The following is a 19353-nucleotide window of genomic DNA, read 5'->3' as shown; positions in this document are numbered from 1 at the left end:
AGTCACAAGAGATCATTTAAAAAGCTTTAAGCTCAAAGCGTTGTCACACTATGACACTTAAGTCTGGTCAAAAATGAATGATGGAGGGAATGGTGCATGCAAATGACACAAAATGTCTGCAATGAGCTTTATGACACTTTCTAGAAATCTGAATGGAAGCGTTTTGTCACTCCCACAACCAGTCCGACAATTCACTCTTGTAATTTCATGAGGTCCTCCAAAACCTCTCAGTAGTAGACAGGCACTTAGAAGATGCCCGTTGGCAAGTCTTTGCTGAACATCCCAGACATGTCCAAGTCCTTACTCATCAGATCCTCCTCAACATTCTCTAAGGCCCACTGGTGATCGGTCAACTCCAGTGCCTCCCATTCAGCCTAGGAAGAACAGAAAGTACAGAACATTTATACACATAAATCAAAAAAAAAAAAAAAATAGGGAGATTTGGTTTCCAGCTTCAAAATAATATATAAAATAAACAAAAAAATAACAGAATAAATGTATTAACATTAGAGTTTAGCTGATACCTTGAATGCCTTGTTTGTGTCAGCAGGCATTGCCATTGCAGCACCACTCATCTGTTCCTGCATGATGCGAGACTGATCTGCACCTGTTGCAAATGTATGAAAATGAATTCATATACAGCAAAGACTTTAGATATATACAAAGACGGTGCACTCATAATATGCGACCTTGTAAATAAAAAAAGAGACAATCACCAATTGATAGACAATTGCCCGTCTGAAATTGCAAATATGGCCACCAACTTTAAAGGGACTTTGATATATAGGACCTACCCTAAGTAAATGATACAAATCTCAAAAATATGCATATAATTCCAAAATTAATTAGAATTTTAGGGCAAAAATTTAAGGTAAAAGCTATTGCTACAGTACAAATTTTATTAAATTGGCAAAATGCCCTTTATTTAGATTTTAAAACATTATTTCATTGCAGACAACTGACAAATTTTAGATCAATTTTACAATATGGCATCACCATTGGAGTAGGTCAAAATGATGGTGTATTGAAATGGCACATCAGTAAAGTTATTTACCATTGTCCTGTCCGAGAATAAGAGAATACATGCTCCTGAGACCAAAGACATTCAGGAAATACCAAGATGCTGAACTCACCCTGTGGAGGCATACAGCAAGAGGTTAGTTAAAGATACAGCTTTGAATAAAACAAGAACATGAAAAACACTCAAAGGTTGTGAGAGCCCTAACCAGGAGGCATCTAGAGAGAGCAACTCAATTCCCTGCTGCAGCATCGGCTTGAAGCGGAGAGTGAGAGGGAACGGTACCTTTGCTTGGGAGAGAACAGAATTATAAATGCGTTAAGATGAATTCTTTGAGAAAGGACAAAAAGAAGCCATATTTGATAACAAAAACCGTATCTCTTACTTGTGACAAACCCAGAGAAGGTCCAGTTGATCCAACCACCAATAAGGATCATAGGCAGGACATTTGTCACATTGCCTTTCATCATGTCCGTCAACATGCTGGGATCTAATTGAGTAAATATCATCACATTAACCTTGTCAATCCTGACTGTCAGTTTTATGATGTAATATATGCATAAAAGAATGTCAGCAATCTCACCAGTCATTGGAGAGGGTGGGACTACCTTTCTTTTGGTTTTTTTGAAAAACCCATCTTCTTGATTATTGAAGTAGAATTTTCTCATCAAGAAAGACTGTTTTAGCAAGAGATAACATTTCAGTTTCAGTGCTCCGGTAACGCCTCAATCAAAAGACACAGAAAGATAAGAAGGGCTCACTTGTTTGGGGATGTATTTTCCATTTTCCCGTAAAACTCTGCTCCGGATGAGAACCTGGCTGTGTAGAGAACATGAAGCACAAATCTTTAGTGTTCTGTAATGCGTGGTGCAAAACACATGAGGATGGATAATGAAACAGTCCAATGAAAGTTACCTGTCTGAGACCTGCTCTAACGTGAGCTTCTTGTCGCTTTGTAACAGAATTGAGACATAATGGCGGATCACTCCGACCAGAAAAGTAATAAACACAATAGGCAGCACAACCCAAAGGCGAATGTTGGAGTCCAGGAGGAGTTCGGGCTCAGCCATGATTCTTTAAAGGGATGATGATGGGAAATGACCACCCTAAAACAGACAAACAATAAGTTTAAATCTAATCATTTCTTCATCTTAAATTACTAATACTTAAGTAATAGTTAAAATAACTAGCAGATAAATGTGAATTAATGGTTAGTAGTAACATGAATATAAAAGGACAGCACTAATTTAATCATAATAAGTTAGTATTCGATTCCCTCAATGCCTAAAAAATAAGTTACATCTGCTTCTAAAATATGGCAGTCTTTTGAGGATGCAGTTCATCGTTTGACAATTGATTTATTCATATTCATGTCAAGCTCATACATGTGTATGATGTCTACCTGTTCTATCATACAAAACACACAAGAGCTTCGGATTGCTATTATCCACCCATTGTAACGATGAGTCAAGTGCTAGCTTGTTGCTAACAACCTTCTTTCAGGCTTAGGGTGGCGAATCGATACACCATTTATTGGCATGTACACACCAGCACCGACCATTCGATATTTTTTCGACGCTACCTGTTGGGACAACTTTATTATAATGCATTTATTGTACCTGCTGTCGTATTCAAATGATGGTATATCGCAGCAAAGCCCGACAAAGACTCAAGACAGGATGCGACACCATCGATGCGCTGCTGCTGCAAAGATGTGCGCACACGAACAGCTTTTCAGAATAAAAGCCATTTTCAGAATTAAATTTCAAAATCAAAGAAATATGGAATATAAATGTGATTCTAGTGGATAATTATAAAATAATGTTATTTTATTCTAACTGTATAATTTCATTAATGTAATAATGTTCATGTTAAATGTATTTATTACATGTTCAATTCAGCAGTCTTTTTTTTTTATTTGATCTATTTTTGTGTTTTGGTCTCGAAATATTAAAAATATCTTTGCAAAAACAATAATTTTGGTGTATATATACACATATATATATACACACACACACACAATGCAGCTTTAACCCATCTAAATTGACTCCAAATTCTTAGGATATTTAATACATTAGGAAACATAAAACATGATTATAATTTACCTAATTCTTAGATTTCAGTGTATTGTTAAATACTACATTTCATTAAATATTAAATAATTACATTTATTTTATTCTGTCAGTTCATATTCAGCATTCTAAGTGGATTTGACATTGCATCTGAGAGGACACTATGAACATATTTATTTTATCATCAGGATGAGGCCAAGCAAAAGAAAGCATATGACAACACAAAAAGACAAATTATTTTGAAGTTTTTTCTATTTATTTATGGAATGGGGTAGCCATGTGGATTCTGCACAGAAATCATTTGTTTCACTCTGAAGTAAGTCTTTTGCATCTACATCTTTTGCAATAACATCTTTGAGAATTGTAAAAATTTGTGCTCAACATGTAAATTAAAATGAAAAAATTAAAAGAACAAAACTCCAAAAGTGTTCAACAAATTTTAATACTGTGGTCTGTATAAGAAAACAACAAATGAAATACTATTACAAACCACATCCTCTCATATCAACACTGGAATATTCATAAACAGGCAGTTTCTGCAGCATTTGGTCCACTAAAAGAAACCAAAGCTAATGAGATCTAAAAAGGGGGCGATAACAGAAACATTAAGTAGTGATCCTGAAATGCACAGAACTATTTTACAATAGCTTGTAGATACAAGAAGAAAAACAACATAAATATAATGGAAAATCTGTTGGCAAAACCTCAACAAATTCAATGCAGTAATCTCAAAGAAATGGCATTGATAAACCTGGGCAAATTTTAACAACCAATCCAACATCTTCACACACTCAGCGGGCAAAAGTGCGCATACCAACCGTAAAAATCTATTTTTATTTACACCATATCAACTGTTGCCATATAACATTGCGCTTGCCTCATCACACACATAGAGACAACTGCAGGGCGTATCAAATGTGGATCAGGTTTGGACATGTTTCTTCTATTATGCATAATTGAATGGAATTACGTAGAATCCGAAACATCTATAGATAGATACTGGCTTGGGAGATTAAAAAAAAACCCAGAAAGAGTGGATGGTTACATTCCCATACTTAATACAGAGATATCAAGCTGCCATATTTTCCCCATGAGAGCAAAACACAATTCAGTCTGCAACTCTGGTGCAAAGCGAGCCACTACAGGTCAGGATCAGATGCACATTGGGAGCCCATCCTTGATGTAGAACATTGAATTTGTGCATTTGATAAAACAAAAATCATATAAAAGAACTTAACCTTATAAATTCAGACAGTCTGATGTGGCCACAGTAGGCCGTACTAAAAGAGGAGAGCACCCATGCTGCCCACTTCACTCTGTTCTTTCACAAATATCTCAAAGTATTGGTAGATGATTGTGACGGCCAACAAAATTCCAGTTCCTGAACCGATGGCTCCCAGGAAGTCAGCCATGACTGACAGACCACCTATGCACAGGCCTCCAAAAGCTGCAGCTGTGGGTATGTACCTAAATGAGGATTTAAAAAAAAAAAGTTTTAGTTATTCCATATTTGACTCATTGGGTCTAATTAAATTTGAGTGCTCTGCATGTTTTACCTGTTGAGTTCATGGACCATAGAAGTTTCTCGGTGTCCTCTCATAACCATCTGCTGTTCTTTCAGCTGTTTAGCCACCTAAGTAATGCAAAATGAACATATAAAGCCCACTTAAGTCAACTGTGCAGTGTAGCTCTGTGTGATCAGGAAGCAGGAATAGCCTAACGCTCTTACATCTTTAGCAGAGGATCCAGACACCTCAATCCAGGTCTTAGAGAAGAAGGCACAGGACCCCAGCATGAAGATGATGTAAATGACTGCATGAACTGGATCATCCAGAACTGTACCAAAAGACTCTGGGGGAGAGAGGTAGTAGCACAGACCTCCTACTGGGTAAGCACGAGCTGGCCCTCCACTTGAGCTATCCTGTTAACAGAAACAAACACACACATTATAGGAGCACCAAGTATTTTTAAAACAATTTGTTATACAACCCAAAGAGTCTGATAAGCAATCTAAAAATGAGCAGAATCCATCTGGTCATGTGATCTGGTCATGGCAGCCTCCATGATGGCGGACCACACAGGTGCAGATTAAATAGTTTTCTAGGCCAGGTAAAGTTTGATCTTGTGTGAGTGTGCATAATTTAAAACAGTGGTTCCCAACCAGGGCCCACAAGAGGGGCTTCAGCAAATATAAAAGTGACCACAGAATGACTGAAAAGTACTTAAAATTATTCAATTAAATACAATTAGCATATTCTAACTCTAATCTAAATCAAAATGCTAAATTAAAAACACTTAAGGATGTAAACAAATCATATAGAATCATTTTTAAACGAAAAAAAAAAAAAAAAAAAAAGTTCAGATAACGCAAATATTTTAAAGTAACAAATAACTTATACATGGTCACTTACCGACCAAGTCCCCAGCAAGTTGACCAAGAAGTTCCCACTGAAGCGAGTGGAGAGCATTTGAGAGATGACGTAAAGGTTGGACACCAGTGCAGACTGCAGGATGATGGGAATGTTGGAGGTGTAGAAGAGTTTGATGGGATATGTGTTGTACTGGCCACGGTAACGTGCCGATTTGATAGGGAGGTCGACTCTGAAGCCCTGTGGAACAGGAAAAAAATATACATACTTAGCATCTAATACAAGCTGTCAGCTAATTCGGGTTAGGATTTGAACAAGCCATAACATCAGTGAAACCTTAGCAAACACCTCTGTTAAACAATAATCCACTAACCTGGAAGTATATGACTACAGCAAAGACAAAGACTGTAGAGATGAGGTTCATGAGGTTGGGCAGGTTCTGTCTGTAGAAGGCCTCTCTCAGAGCTCGCACTTTATCAGTACGAGTTGCCAACAGGTGGAACAGAGCAATAATGGCTCCCTCAAACTCAGTACCTGAATGTACACAAACAAAAATCAGTCAACATTGCTTATGACACCACAGAATGGTTCAAAACAAGACACTTCATCCTGAACACAAACCTCTTCCTGTGTTGACTGTGGTTGGGCTGAACGCTTTCCACACGATTGTCTCACAGATGTTTGTGGCAATGAAGAGAGAGATACCAGAGCCCAAACCGTAACCCTTTTGAAGCAACTCATCCAGCAGCAACACGATCAGACCGGCCACAAACAGCTACAGAGAACAGATCATCAACATCATTAAGTGACCAACCATAACATAATTAAACTCTATACAGAGCATGCAGACCACCACTAAAGCAAGGTGTTTTCAACAGAAAGAATGATGCTCTTCACAAAATGAACCGCAAATTAAGACTGACAAGATGTTGATCAATCAGTTCGTTTATATGCGCTCATTTGCATAGATAGGGTTAGATTTGAATGCAAACAGATGAGATTTACACAGTGCCTACAAAGGTCACTGCATTAGCCAGAGCAAAGTCTTGTGATTTTACAGACAATTTAACAACCAACAGTGCCATTTAATTACTTGGAGAGATAAAAAAAAAAAAAAAAAAATCCACAATAAGGTAAAAATAGATCCAATGTTATTTTAAAGGTTGTTGTCAATGATCGTATCTAGAATGAGGAGTACTATAATTAAAATGCACACGATACACGATATGAATGACTGAAACCGAAAATGTGCATTATCCATTCACAATCCTATCAGGAGATTCAGTCAGAACCAAATGCTTCTGTAGAAAAGGTTATCAGTTGAAGAAGATACATACTAATATCGGTTTATCACTCCTAAAACGTCTAATTATTTCAAGCACATGTCGATAAAATAGAGAATAGAGAGAATGTGAATTAACCTGGATGATGATGAGGAGGCAGACTCCCGCACCCATCTCTGAAGGGTCTCCATACATGCCAGTCATAACATACACAATAGCCTGGCCAATGGTGATGATCATGCCAAAGACTGGTGGAAAGATCTCACAGTTAGATATCTTACAGAAACAAATGCCATGGTGACATTAAGATGGGTTTTCCACAAGCATTACTGCAATGGGAGCTGCATTAGACCTTTCTATTAGTTTCAAGCAGTGAAGTAAATTAACTAAGTATATCAAAGACCACAGGAAAGATGTGCAACTGGTAAATGATAATACATTATTATAATCTTGCATTATTAAACTTTCCCCGTCATTCAAATATCATAGTAGAATTAAATGCAGAGATCCACAAATGACCAATCAGAAACAAGAATTGCAGAGAGCCATGTAAATGGACAAGACTCATGCAGTGTAAAAGAGTAAGGGTTGCCTTACGTTTCTGAGCTCCGTTGAAGAGCGCCCGGTCTTTAGGTGTGTCTCCAACTTCAATGATTTTAGCTCCAGCCAGCAGCTGCATGATTAGACCAGACGTCACAATTGGAGAGATACCCAACTCCATCAGAGTTCCTGAAACACACATTTTAAAGCTTTAATTCAACTTTTACTAAACTAAATCTTATGGTTGGCCAATTTGAGATTTTGCAAATGCGGGTGACCAATATAAAAATAACGTATAACCAGAGGCGGACAGAGTACACAGCTACATTACTTGAGTAAAAGTACAGATACCCCTTGCTAAATTTTACTCAAGTACAAGTAAAAGTACTACAGTCAGATGTCTACTTAAATAAAAGTACTTGTTTTTAAAAGTACTTGAGTATCAAGAGTACATTTTCTAAATATTGCATTACTACTGCCACAGTGCTTACATTGGTAAACACAGCAAACACTTGAAGCGAAAACTATCATCAACTTGTTCAGAAAATTGAAATAGTCTGGCGAGGTGGGGCCACGGCTTGGCACATTCCCGGGATGCGATATTTTTTTTCCCAGGATGGTAGGGGAAGACTCATGAATGTTCATTAGGGAAGTCATCCCTGATTGGTCTGATGACCTACCCCTAACCCCACCCCTAAACCTACCCGTCACTGGGGTCTTCCCCTACCATCCTGGGAAAAAAAATATCGCTCCCGGGATGGACCTGCTGCGTCTTCATCCATGGTTTCATCTCTTATCAAAATCTGACCATGGAGTTGACTTTGGCGGAAAGCTGAAGGTGATTACTGATAGGCTGTCCCAATCAGTGGCGCCTGCACAATCCAATCACATTTGAGAGGGTTTCCGAGATGTCTTTTTTCCTTTTTTTTTTTTTTTTTTAGAAGTAACGGGTACTCAGAGTTATGGATAGAAATGTAGTGGAGTAAAGAGTACAATATTTGCCTCTCAAATGTACTTGAGTAAAGTCATGAGTACTCCCCAAAAATGATACTCGAGTAAAGTACAGATCCCTCAAAACTGTACTTAAGTACTGTACTCAGTTACTGTCCGGCTCTGCGTATAACAAATATTAGATAAAATTTACTCCAAATCCACTATTTGGGATAATTTTGTACAATTCATTGACAACTAAACAAATCACAGTTATTGATTAGCATGGGTGCTTAAAATCATTCAAATCTGATTTTATAATTATGAGCAAATTAATCAGCCAATGAGATTTGATTAAATCATTCATCTGATTCAATCACTGTCTGACATTGCTGATTCAGGTATACACACCTCTGTTGGATGCCAGAATCACTCTCATCCAGTAAAAGGGATCTGCTGAGTCTGAAGACATGATTCCAAAGAGGGGAATCTGGAGGACAGAGATCATAGGAGATCATTTAAACCAATAAAAACATCCAAAGATGGTAATGTTTGGTTTGAGAGGTTTATGAATGCACAAGAATGATTTGTTGATCAACAGTTTACAGCACTAACAGATTAAACATACCTGGCAGCAGACCAGAAAGATGAACAGGGTAATTGCTGTCCATAACACTTTTTCTCTGAACTGAATCTGTGGTGAAGAGATTCAAAGAGTTAGTATCACTTAAGTGCCACAAGAACTATTAAAGCAAGATGTTGAGATGAGATCTAACCGCATACCCTCCTTTCTGGTTTCTGGATCTCAGGTAAAACCGCACAGAATGGCTTGATCACCTCCAGGAATTTAACTGAAAAAGAAAAGAACCGCTCTTAGGGTTACAGTTATTGAACCTAACATGAGAAAACAAGACAACGATACTATCCCAGGAGCTCTTGGGATTTCAGGCGACGTGGCTTTAGTTTCTGGAGGTCAAACAAGTTGCTTGAATCTCTATCTTGCAACGTCATCATTCAATCCAAGAAGAAAACCCTGACCCAAATAACACGATCAAAACCATCTGCACACCAAATGCATGCATAAAACGAATACAATTCACGCTACTAACGATTAGTATCACAGTTGGCAGATTTGTATATGAAGTTAGCGTTGTATTTTAACACACCATGGTTCTAACGAAATTACTTAAGTGCAATATTACAGGTTTACAATACAATCAACTTCTAAGCAATCAAATAAACAACAAATGCATTTGTGAGAAGGCTAGTTTACGGAGCTAGTACTGCTACTAGCTGGCCATGGTCGCTTTTTAAAACCAGTGTAATTACAAATTAAACCATTAAAGTCACATTTTAAACGACAACGTAAAGTTAAACAACGTGTTTCTGTGAACCTAATGATAAAGCAATGAACAACATTAGTTTATGACAGCAAAATGCAGTTGCTAATGTTTAATGAGCGAATAAACACTGCGGCTAACCTGTTATTGTTAAAATACAAGTTGTTTGTAGCTACAGAATGCATTGTACTAGTTGTTAATAGACTGGAAGTACAGTAAAAAACGATGAAGACTCACTGGCCATGGTGTTCCTCTGATGTTGGTCCCAATCTAGCGGTTAGCAATCACCGGTCAGCAGCTCTACGAGAGGAGCGTGTTCAGGACACGTCATCACCCAGAGCACAGAGATACACGTCAGTGTCTGAGCCACAGAAATAGTGGGTTGAATGGAAAATAAATAAACTGGAAAGGGCGGGATTAGTGGCCCGGAAGTCGTCACTGATGTTGCGTAATAAATACGTAGGCTTTTTCTTGCTGACCTTAATTCTTTTATTTCATCACTTAGACTTATAAATAACAAAAAAAGTGCAACATTTTTGATGCATTATGATGCTTTATTCAAAGATATGACTTAACCTTGTTGTTATGCTTTTCTTTTCCTTTTTGTATGTATAATTACATAATGTGCTGTATGCAAACCCAGGATTTTTTTTTTCGTATCATTGTTTGTTCATTGTAAGAGATATAACCTTGCTTCACTTCCCTGAACTTGTAATTATGTGTAAGTTCTGCAATAAAAAAATAAATAAAAAAAAAGTATGATATGATCGTTTTAAGCTATAGTTTGCCTTGTTATCTTACATCAGTGGATATTTAGGTTTCTGTTTACAGGTATGTTATTGCTCGAACGGGCTTGAGGGTAGTCACGTGATAAATGTGACTTTTCTTACAGTTATATAATCTTTGACATAATGACATAATACTGATCTAAAGTAGCCTAGAGATTGCTGGGATAGATTTCTGTATGCATTCCCGGAACAAACATTTGGTAGACGTAATAGAATTGAATGTAGGCTACCTGAGATTTAAATTATTTAAAAGGAGATTCGATTCGGCTTCGTGAGCCTCCATGCGCCCCCTGGCGGAAGAATATCTCAAATCACTTGATTAGAATTGCTGAATTATCAGTCTTGGGGAAAGTTACTTTTAAAAGTAATGCGTTACAATATTGCGTTATTCCTTAAAAAGTAACTAATTGCATAACTTAGTTACCTTTTATGCGAAATAATGTGTTACGTTACTTTGGCGTTACTTGGGCTGGGCTCTCATGTTTGTTTTTTAATAACAAAAAAATGCAAAAGTTCTATTTTTGGCAATTGTATAGCCCCTTTCACACCAAAAGTGAAATAAATAATACTCAGGCAGGCTGAAGGAAGAGCAAAATTACATCTGTAGCTTACTGTACGGATAATAAAGTGAGAATAAATTAAGTAGGCTATATGTGTTATATTTTATTATTACAGGTTTGTGTAATATTCTGAGTTTGCATTTCACTGTTTTTCTTCATTTTTAGGAATACTGAATATGTTTTTGTGCAAGTGAGATAAGTAAATGCATGCTCACATTTAGTCTAGAATAACCATCATAAACAGCGCACACAACGCCTCGCACCTCACAAACGATTTGGGGGACAGGAGAGCTCAGGTGTCAGTCAATAAATAGTATCTCAGATATGTTGTTGTAAATTTAAAAGTAATGCATTACTTTACTAGTTAGTTGAAAAAAGTAATCTGATTACCTAACTTGCGTTACTTGTAATGCGTTACCCCAACACTGATAGCAATAGTTGCATGTTTTATTAGTTTCTTTTAGCCTTTTAATTGACTGTGCTGAGACTGACAAACGTTTTGATGCATTAGCCAAAGTTACTCAAACTCAAACTACTTTCAAAGAGAACATTTAATTCCAACGTAATATAATTGGTAGGTGACATATAATGGCAACAATAAAGAAGCATAAAATATTAATGCTTAAATTTGTGGTGAATGGTTTGTGTTTGAGCAACTGAAGATAACCGCCAGGGGGCGTCCCTGCACTGTTGATTCATGAAAAAACCTGTTGCCTCAAGCACTTTACTGTTGAATCATATAGGTGAGAGTCCCTGAACAAATATGAACTATAGTACTAAGACGTTTTTTGACAATCATACCACTTTTATAATGATGCTTATTTTGACATATAGGCCTACAATGATAATACCATTATTTTTTTACATTATATAATATGATTCATTTTTAATATACATATTTCAAGTTATATTTTTGTAATTTATAAGATGGTGTAATTCACCACAGCAACATTTAAAGGGATAGTTCACCCAAAAATGAAAATGATGTTATCATTTACTCACAATCATGTTGTTCCAAACCTGTATGATTTCCTTTCTTCTGCTGAACACAAAATAAGATATTTTAAAGAAGGTTGGTAATTAAACAGTTGCTGGTCCCCATTGACTTACATAGTATTTTTTTTTTCCTACTATGGAAGTCAATGGGGACCATCAGTCGTTTGGTTACCGACTTTCTTCAAAATATCTTCTTTTGTGTTCAGCAGAAGAAAGAAAGTCATACAGGTTTGGAACAACATGAGGGTGAGTAGATGAGGACAGCATTTTCATTTTTGGGTGAACTATCCCTTTAAAACTTGATAATCAATTATTTAACTGATGATTTTTCATTATTAAAAACCAATAGTTCATCAAAACAGATTAGTTGAATGGTTATAACATGATAATAACAGCAGATTCTCCCAGTCTGGTGTCTGTCTGCAGCTGATCCAGGCCAATCTGATCTGACACACATTATCACTGAGCCATACCAACATTCACACCAACCAGGGAAAGTACAAATGAGGGAGCAGATTGAGCACATGGCCTTTTGCTCAGTACTTTATACACATTTATGCACACAGCGGCTGATTCTCTGGTGTGCTTGTTGGTTAGAGATGAGTTGTCTGTGCTTTAATAAAGAGATACTTGTTCAGACTGGTTATATAATGGTCAGTGAACTGTGAGATAACACAGAGGTGAGGCCAAGCAAATACCACACAAATCACACATTCTTTTCTCCCCCAACTTTGTTTTCTTTTACATCTCAGTGTTGTGTCATATAAGGGGGAAAAATGTCATTTAGCACTTGATTTAGCAATTTTTTTGTTTCATGTACCTCTTGTATATTTATTATAAATGAATAATATTTTAGCCATGTGGAAGGATGTGGATGGACTGAGAAGAAAGCAGCGTGATACATAAGCAAGACGTTCGCCTTCCGCTTCATTTATATTTGTAGTGTTTGCATTTCTCAGTGAGATATGGTCAATTTGAGCTGCTATTTTCAGATGCTGTTGACATAACGCAGGATCTAAATTCTTCAGTTGCTAACTGTGCTGAAAGTTATTTGATTTATTTTATGGTTTATGTGACATTTCCGTTGGCTCATGCGACCCACTTAGGATTGCTGGGCTCCATCCGTTTTTTTATGCCTTACATAATTTGGCGAAGTTCATCTATTTTATTAAATGCTCAGGAAGTGAACTGCCTCAATACTGTTCACATCAGTTCTTGAAAAGGTTGATTATGATTTCACTTTTTTAACTTTAGTTAGAGTGTAATGTTGCTGTTTGAGCATAAACAACAACTGCAAAGTTACAACGCTCAAAGTTCAAAGCAAAGGGAGATATTTTCTTTTTTTTAAATAGCTTTTTAAGGACTACAACAAACAGCTGACATAGGGAATACACGACATTCCTCCCGGGTTAGTGACATCACTAACCCTAAAATTTACATAAACCCCGCCCCGGAACGCGATTTATAGATTATCAAGACAGAATCTGCCAATCAATGACTAGAAGATAACTACACATAAGCTACATAAATTCATCAACTAACCATACAGAAATTGTCACTTCTTCTTGAGTCTCTCCATCTTTCTGACTTCGGTTTGAACATAAAAGGCTAAAAGTTGTTGAAATTTTCAGCGCATGTCTGTGTGAGGTAAAATGAGGCAAGCTGTTGTAGCTCCGCCCCCTGTGCTGGGAGCAGCAGCTCGTTTGCATTTAAAGAGACAGACACAAAACGAAGCGTTTTTGCTCACCCTGAAAAAGTGACCATTTTAACATGCTATATAAAAATACATGTGGGGTATTTTGAGCTAAAACTTCACATACACACTCTGGGGACATCAAAGACTTATTTTACATCTTGTGAAAAGGCCATTATACCACCCTTTAAAAGCACTCAGTGCAATAAGAAGCATATGTACACGTACATAGCTGGACATTATTACTTAAATCTTTCCTCATACTTTTCAATCTTAATGAGCTGACAAGCAATTTACAAAATGCCAATGAAATCTATTTCAGATATAACTGCCACAATTAGTCATTTGTCCTTTAGAACGGACTTTCATTAATTAAACACATTATTTGATCTATCTATCTATCTATTGAGGAAGATTTTCCCCTACACACCTGACTTAAGTTTACCTGGGGCGTCTCCAGGCCCAAGCAGTTGACATTTGCAAAATTATAAGGTGAAGTGACCTCTGACCTCTGACCTTAAAGAGTAACTATTCTGACTGCATAAATGTCTAGAAATATAGTTACCTGACAGCAATATAACCCTGACTAAGAGTCTCACACTGAGTCAGGCGGCATCTCGTTCCTGTTTAGTACTTGGGAATAAGGTCTCTAGTGTTCCACTAACCTACTGCGCAGCATTACAGACTCCAGACAATGCCTTCCAATAAGCTTTAATCACAGCCGGAGGATCTCAGACCAATTTCAGAGAAAATCCCACCAGCAAAAAGAATACAACAGTTTTTATAGAATAGGAGCATGGCAAAGATGACATGATTCATTTCTTCAGTTTTATTGGTTCTTCATATGCATACTTCAGCAAACCCTTCTGTTACTAGGTAGAAGCTCAAATTCATGAGTTTATAAAGTTAGATATCTGTCTAGTTTCATTTCCCCTTTTGATATGTTCAGAGATGATTTACACCCACACTGACTGAGTGTGTGGGGACATTTCAGGCTTACAAAAGCATTTAATTGTTAATCCTACAAGAAAAAGAAATGTTTGTTATGATTCATTTAAAAAAAAATCTATCTATCTATCTATCTATCTATCTATCTATCTATCTATCTATCTATCTATCTATCTATCTATCTATCTATCTATCTATCTATCTGTCTATCTGTCTATCTGTCCGTCCGTCCGTCCGTCCGTCCATTTATTTATTAATAATAATATTAAAATAAAAATATTAATTTCATTATTTAAAAAATGCTGTTTATTATTGAAGTGCAATTAAATGTGGAAACATAACAAGCACTGTCTGAAGTATTGTTTCTCTTTGCTCTTTCTCCCTGCTGTTTAATGAAGTAAAACATTTAAACTTTGTGTAAACCCCCTGGCCTATGAATGAATGAATGAATGAATGAATGAATGAATGAATGAATGAATGAATGAATGAATGAATGAGGCATTTATATCAGAGACATTTACTTAACCCTTAAAGTGACACCATGAATTTCTTTGCCACGTCACAGATATGATCCCTAAGCCTTTGATGAGGCATGACAAATTTGTTTAGAGAGAGTAAACATATTATGGTTAGTTCCACATATGCTCAGACTCACACATAATTACTAAACACTCATTATCTCTGTACTAAACTACTGTAGTAAATTAATGCATTGTCATCAAATGTCCGAGCTTTCTGTGTGTTTCAGATTAGTGGGAGTTTTTTTCTTTCTTATATTTAGATACTTCTATAAATACTATCAGTGAGTTAGAAAGGCGTCTAGTGAGTCATAATGTGACAATTCATGTGCAAACACACATCAGGACAGAACGCTTCGGTAGACAGAGCACTTTACAACTCAACAGATTCCTAAACCAAAGAGGGCAATATTGGAATCATTTGGGAAGTCAATACATCTTTAAAATTAGTTCTAGTCCTATTTTATTCCTTCTTAAAATGGAAGGACGCCCTGTGCACCGGCACCCAAACTATTTCCACTAAAGTATTATTCACAGCAGACTAATTGCATTCCTCTGAATACCTTGAACCGGACGCAAGAACACTTTACAATTGCTTGAGACACTGTTACATCATCCTTGTTACATCAAGGCTACAGGACTCAGTGCTTCACTGCCATTTCACTAGGTTTTTAAAGGCATAGTTCACATAAAATTAGTTCACATAAATTCATTATTTACTATACTTGTGTCATTTCAAACCTATTATTTTATCTGTAGAACACAATAGAAAAACAATTTGTGCGCTTTTTTTCAATACAACAGCAGTTTCTTGTAGCCATGTCTGTCATGCTCCAAAAAACACTTTTAAGAGGTCCAAATGTACTAAATTCACAGTCTTCTGAAGGCATAATATAGCTTGTGCGAAGAACAGGAGAAATTGAAGTTTATTGTATATTCCCCTTGTATCAGATTTAATAAAAAAAAAATTTAAATAACATTTTTTAAAAGAATTAAAGAATTTAAATAAGATAATATTATATTTAATCTGTAAAGAAAATACAGAAAAAATTATTTATCAGAAAAAGAAAAACTTTGTCTGAAAATTCTTCCTCATACTATCCCCTTTCCATTTTCTTCAACTTTTTAGCTGAAAAACAAAGAGCATCGGTTACGTAAAAACAACGCTTGATCAACCCTGCCCTTTCTCTCTGTCTGCTGTTGCTGGAGCTGCTTTGACAGTATATTCACACTACATACAATATAGAAGTAGAATTAAAGGTAGGGTAGGTCAGAATTGTCTAAAAAAACTTTTATTCAAATTTGTTTAAACTGTCTTTATATACCAATACATAATTAAAATGCAAGTACTCTGAAATAGAGAGTATAAAAAATTGAGTGACTCTAATGTATTTAATCTTCAATAAACACAGCTCATTAATTCCATTCACTCCCACCTAAAAACGGGTGCGCGACTGCGCGCACGTGGGCAGAGCCAGTAATAGCGGCGGTAGTCATGGCGACGGAGAGTGACAGTCGCGCAAGCCAATCACTTGTTTCGTCCCGGTAGGAATTAATGAGCTGTGTTTTTTGAAGATTAAATACACTATAGTCACTCAATTTGTATACTCTCTTTTTCAAAGTACTTACATTTTAATTATGTATTGGTATATAAAGACAGTTTAAGCCAATTTGAAAAAAGTTATTTAGACAATTCTTACCTACCCAACCTTTAAATACATTCATCAATAATTTTTTTCTTCATAGACTTCTCACTTAGTCTTTTTACCAAGCAAAGCAACAGAGTCTTTTTCTTGAATTACCTGAGAATCACCTCATTTGCAGTTATGTTAATGAAATAATAAGCCAAGTCAATAGGCCTGTAGCTGATCAAGAATACGTTGGTGAGTAGATGTAGTTGATCTTGTTAGTGTAATTGGCAGGCCTGATTAAACACATGTTGACAGCGCTGTCAGTGAATGAAGTCAAAGCAGCAGCCTACAGCTAATGCTATGGGAGTGGCATTGACGTCATTGCGGTGCTTATGTAAGATTTGAATTCTTTCTTGGCCTGGATTTCTCTCACTCTCTCAAAACCAAGGGGCATTCATGACCTATACGGCTGGCCCTGTCTGGGTGTGTTTATGACTTAGTCTCCCTGAATTGTTTTTCCTCTGGTAGTTGCTACAGTGTTAACCTGTATCATGTGATGTTGGCTATATGGATGAGCAGTGCTAGTGTCTTTTTTTTCCACTTGTTTGAATGTATCATATGAAGAACCATGCCACACAAACACATGCTTTCGATGGGACTGGAATGGGATGAAATATTGATTTGCATCGAGGGTAAAGTCGATGAAGTGACCTCTATAAATTACCCTGCTAATTATGACATACAGGATCACTGATGCCCTTGAATTTGAATATTTTTTTTATTCAATTTATATATTCTTTATATTTATTTATAAATTTATTATTTATTAGTTATTTAGAAAAGGTATTTAGCACATTTTTAAAAAAATATATTATAATGAAAATGATTCCATTTTAATAAAAATTTTGTTCATTATAAATTATGTTTTCAGCATGATAATTTGAGTGAATTAGAATTTTTTTTATTTATAAACTTTTTATTTACTTATAGCTGTCTTATTTATAAAACGTATTTTATGAATTTTCCAAAATTTTCTTTTTATAAAATGTTTATAATGAAAATTATTCTAATTTGAATACAGTTTTGTTCATTGTAAATTATATTTTCAGCATAATAATTTGAGTGAATTTGAACTTTTATTTATTTATTAAATGTTTTATTTACTTACAAATGTCTTATTAATTAATTACAAAATATTTTTTAGAACTGTATATAATGCTTCTATTTTGAATTTTAAACTTAATTAAAAATTAGATTTAAAATATATTTCAAACTGTGTGAGTTTGAATAAACTTTTATTTATTTTATTATTTATTTTTATTAATGTCTTTTATTTTATTTTATAATAATTTTAATTTTTTTAAATAATTTTTATTTTATTTTATTGTTTATTCAAGCTAGAGAATTGTCCCAGTTTTGTCTTTATCAAAAGCATCTCACTCTGGAACTTGGGAAGTTAAATATAACAGGATGATGCCTGACAAATTAAATATTTACTTATGTGTGAGCGACCTCAAAAGGTATGACTCAGTCCGCAGAAAAAGACAAAAGAAACCAAGCAATGCTTTGCTCTCACAATGGTCTATTCTTAGGAACACAGAAAGAACAAAGGAAGAATAGAATGAATTGAACTAAAACAGAGCACAGCTGAGTATCTTTAATGAGCATGCAAATGTAAACTCTTCAATTGACCCAGCTGCGTACTTGAAACCAGTAATTATGTAAGGTGAACACATCCCACATATGTTCAAGCTTGGGGATGAATTAATTTGATATTTGCCTGACATTTTAAAGGAGGTGTAATAAGCGTATGTAGGCCACCACATGATCCCTGGTGCAAAAGAAAAGAACAAAAAATATGCTACTGTTCTGTTGCCATAGCGATTTCAGTATTACCAAACAGGTCCGTTACCATGGCAACCAAAGGGTGATGCTGAAATATTCATCAAACAAACATTCAGGCAGAAAAACAATCCCAAATCATATACATGCACTGACCAATTAGCATTTACATTGGCACTGACACTGCTGGATAAAGGCACACTGGCCCTCATCCACGAGGTTACATCAAATCACTCCACTAAGACGGGGGATAAAGCAGATAAAACAACCATACAGAACAAATGATTAAACACTCACTGTCCTCAAAGCCTATAAAGCCCATAATTTGGCATCGGAAGCCCCCTGTGGAGTGGGTATGTTTTGGGCCAGCTGTTCATGGACCACAATTCACCAAATCTAGCACAATAATATGAGACATTTAGTATGAATGAAGTCCAGTTGAGTTTGAAATGTAATTCTTAAATGTGTGAAATATTACTATTCAATATACTAAATTATTCCTTTGATGGCAAAACTGAATTTTCAGCATCATTACTCCAGTCTTCAGTGTCACATGATCCTTCAGAACTCATTCTAATGTGATGATTTGGTGCTCAAGAAACATTTATTACTGTTATCAATGTTGAAAACAGTTGATTAATATTGCTGCTTAAAATCCTGATACACTACTATTCAAAAGTTTGGTGTAAGTTTTTTTTTTTTTTTTTTAAAGAAGAAATGTGTACTTTTATTTAACAAGAATGTATTAAATTGTGTCATTAAGGACATTTATAATGTTACAAAACTTTCTTAACTGAAATTAATAATTGAGCACAAAATCAACAT

At 35.7% G+C, this 19353-nt stretch overlaps 2 protein-coding genes across 2 annotated transcripts; both read right to left on the bottom strand.

The window, feature by feature from the left end:
• Positions 1-190: 190 nt before the first annotated feature.
• On the bottom strand, positions 191-2749 carry emc3 (ER membrane protein complex subunit 3). The gene is made up of 9 exons (XM_079884658.1): positions 2638-2749; positions 1934-2124; positions 1780-1837; positions 1602-1695; positions 1404-1508; positions 1227-1308; positions 1055-1134; positions 525-607; positions 191-374 (listed from the first exon to the last, which is right to left on the bottom strand). Exons 2-9 carry the CDS (start codon positions 2086-2088, stop codon positions 246-248), a joined length of 786 nt encoding a protein of 261 aa, XP_079740784.1. The 5' UTR covers positions 2089-2124; positions 2638-2749; the 3' UTR covers positions 191-245.
• Positions 2750-3518: 769 nt separating this feature from the next.
• sec61a1b (SEC61 translocon subunit alpha 1b) lies at positions 3519-9922 on the bottom strand. Its single transcript, XM_079884621.1, has 12 exons — positions 9790-9922; positions 8996-9063; positions 8841-8906; positions 8624-8702; positions 7340-7471; positions 6881-6990; positions 6081-6234; positions 5833-5993; positions 5502-5699; positions 4820-5011; positions 4647-4723; positions 3519-4557 (listed from the first exon to the last, which is right to left on the bottom strand). Exons 1-12 carry the CDS (start codon positions 9794-9796, stop codon positions 4371-4373), a joined length of 1431 nt encoding a protein of 476 aa, XP_079740747.1. The 5' UTR covers positions 9797-9922; the 3' UTR covers positions 3519-4370.
• Positions 9923-19353: the final 9431 nt, after the last annotated feature.

This window comes from Squalius cephalus (assembly GCF_949319135.1).
Source record: "Squalius cephalus genome assembly, chromosome: 10".
NCBI lineage: Eukaryota > Metazoa > Chordata > Actinopteri > Cypriniformes > Leuciscidae > Squalius > Squalius cephalus.
The sequence above is the reverse complement of the archived record's forward strand: the minus strand, read 5'-3'. Positions and strand labels throughout refer to the sequence as shown.

Excerpts from the sequence above, each read along its gene's own strand:
- emc3 (XM_079884658.1), bottom strand. The coding sequence starts at position 2,088 with ATGGCTGAGCCCGAACTCCTCCTGGACTCCAACATTCGCCTTTGGGTT. Across the intron at positions 1,838-1,933 it reads TTAGAGCAGGTCTCAGACAG|CCAGGTTCTCATCCGGAGCA; the intron begins GTAACTTTCATT and ends TTCTCTACACAG. Across the intron at positions 1,309-1,403 it reads CTTCTCTGGGTTTGTCACAA|CAAAGGTACCGTTCCCTCTC; the intron begins GTAAGAGATACG and ends TTCTCTCCCAAG.
- sec61a1b (XM_079884621.1), bottom strand. Across the intron at positions 5,012-5,501 it reads ACTTGCTGGGGACTTGGTCG|GATAGCTCAAGTGGAGGGCC; the intron begins GTAAGTGACCAT and ends TTCTGTTAACAG. Across the intron at positions 4,558-4,646 it reads ATGGTCCATGAACTCAACAG|GTACATACCCACAGCTGCAG; the intron begins GTAAAACATGCA and ends ATCCTCATTTAG.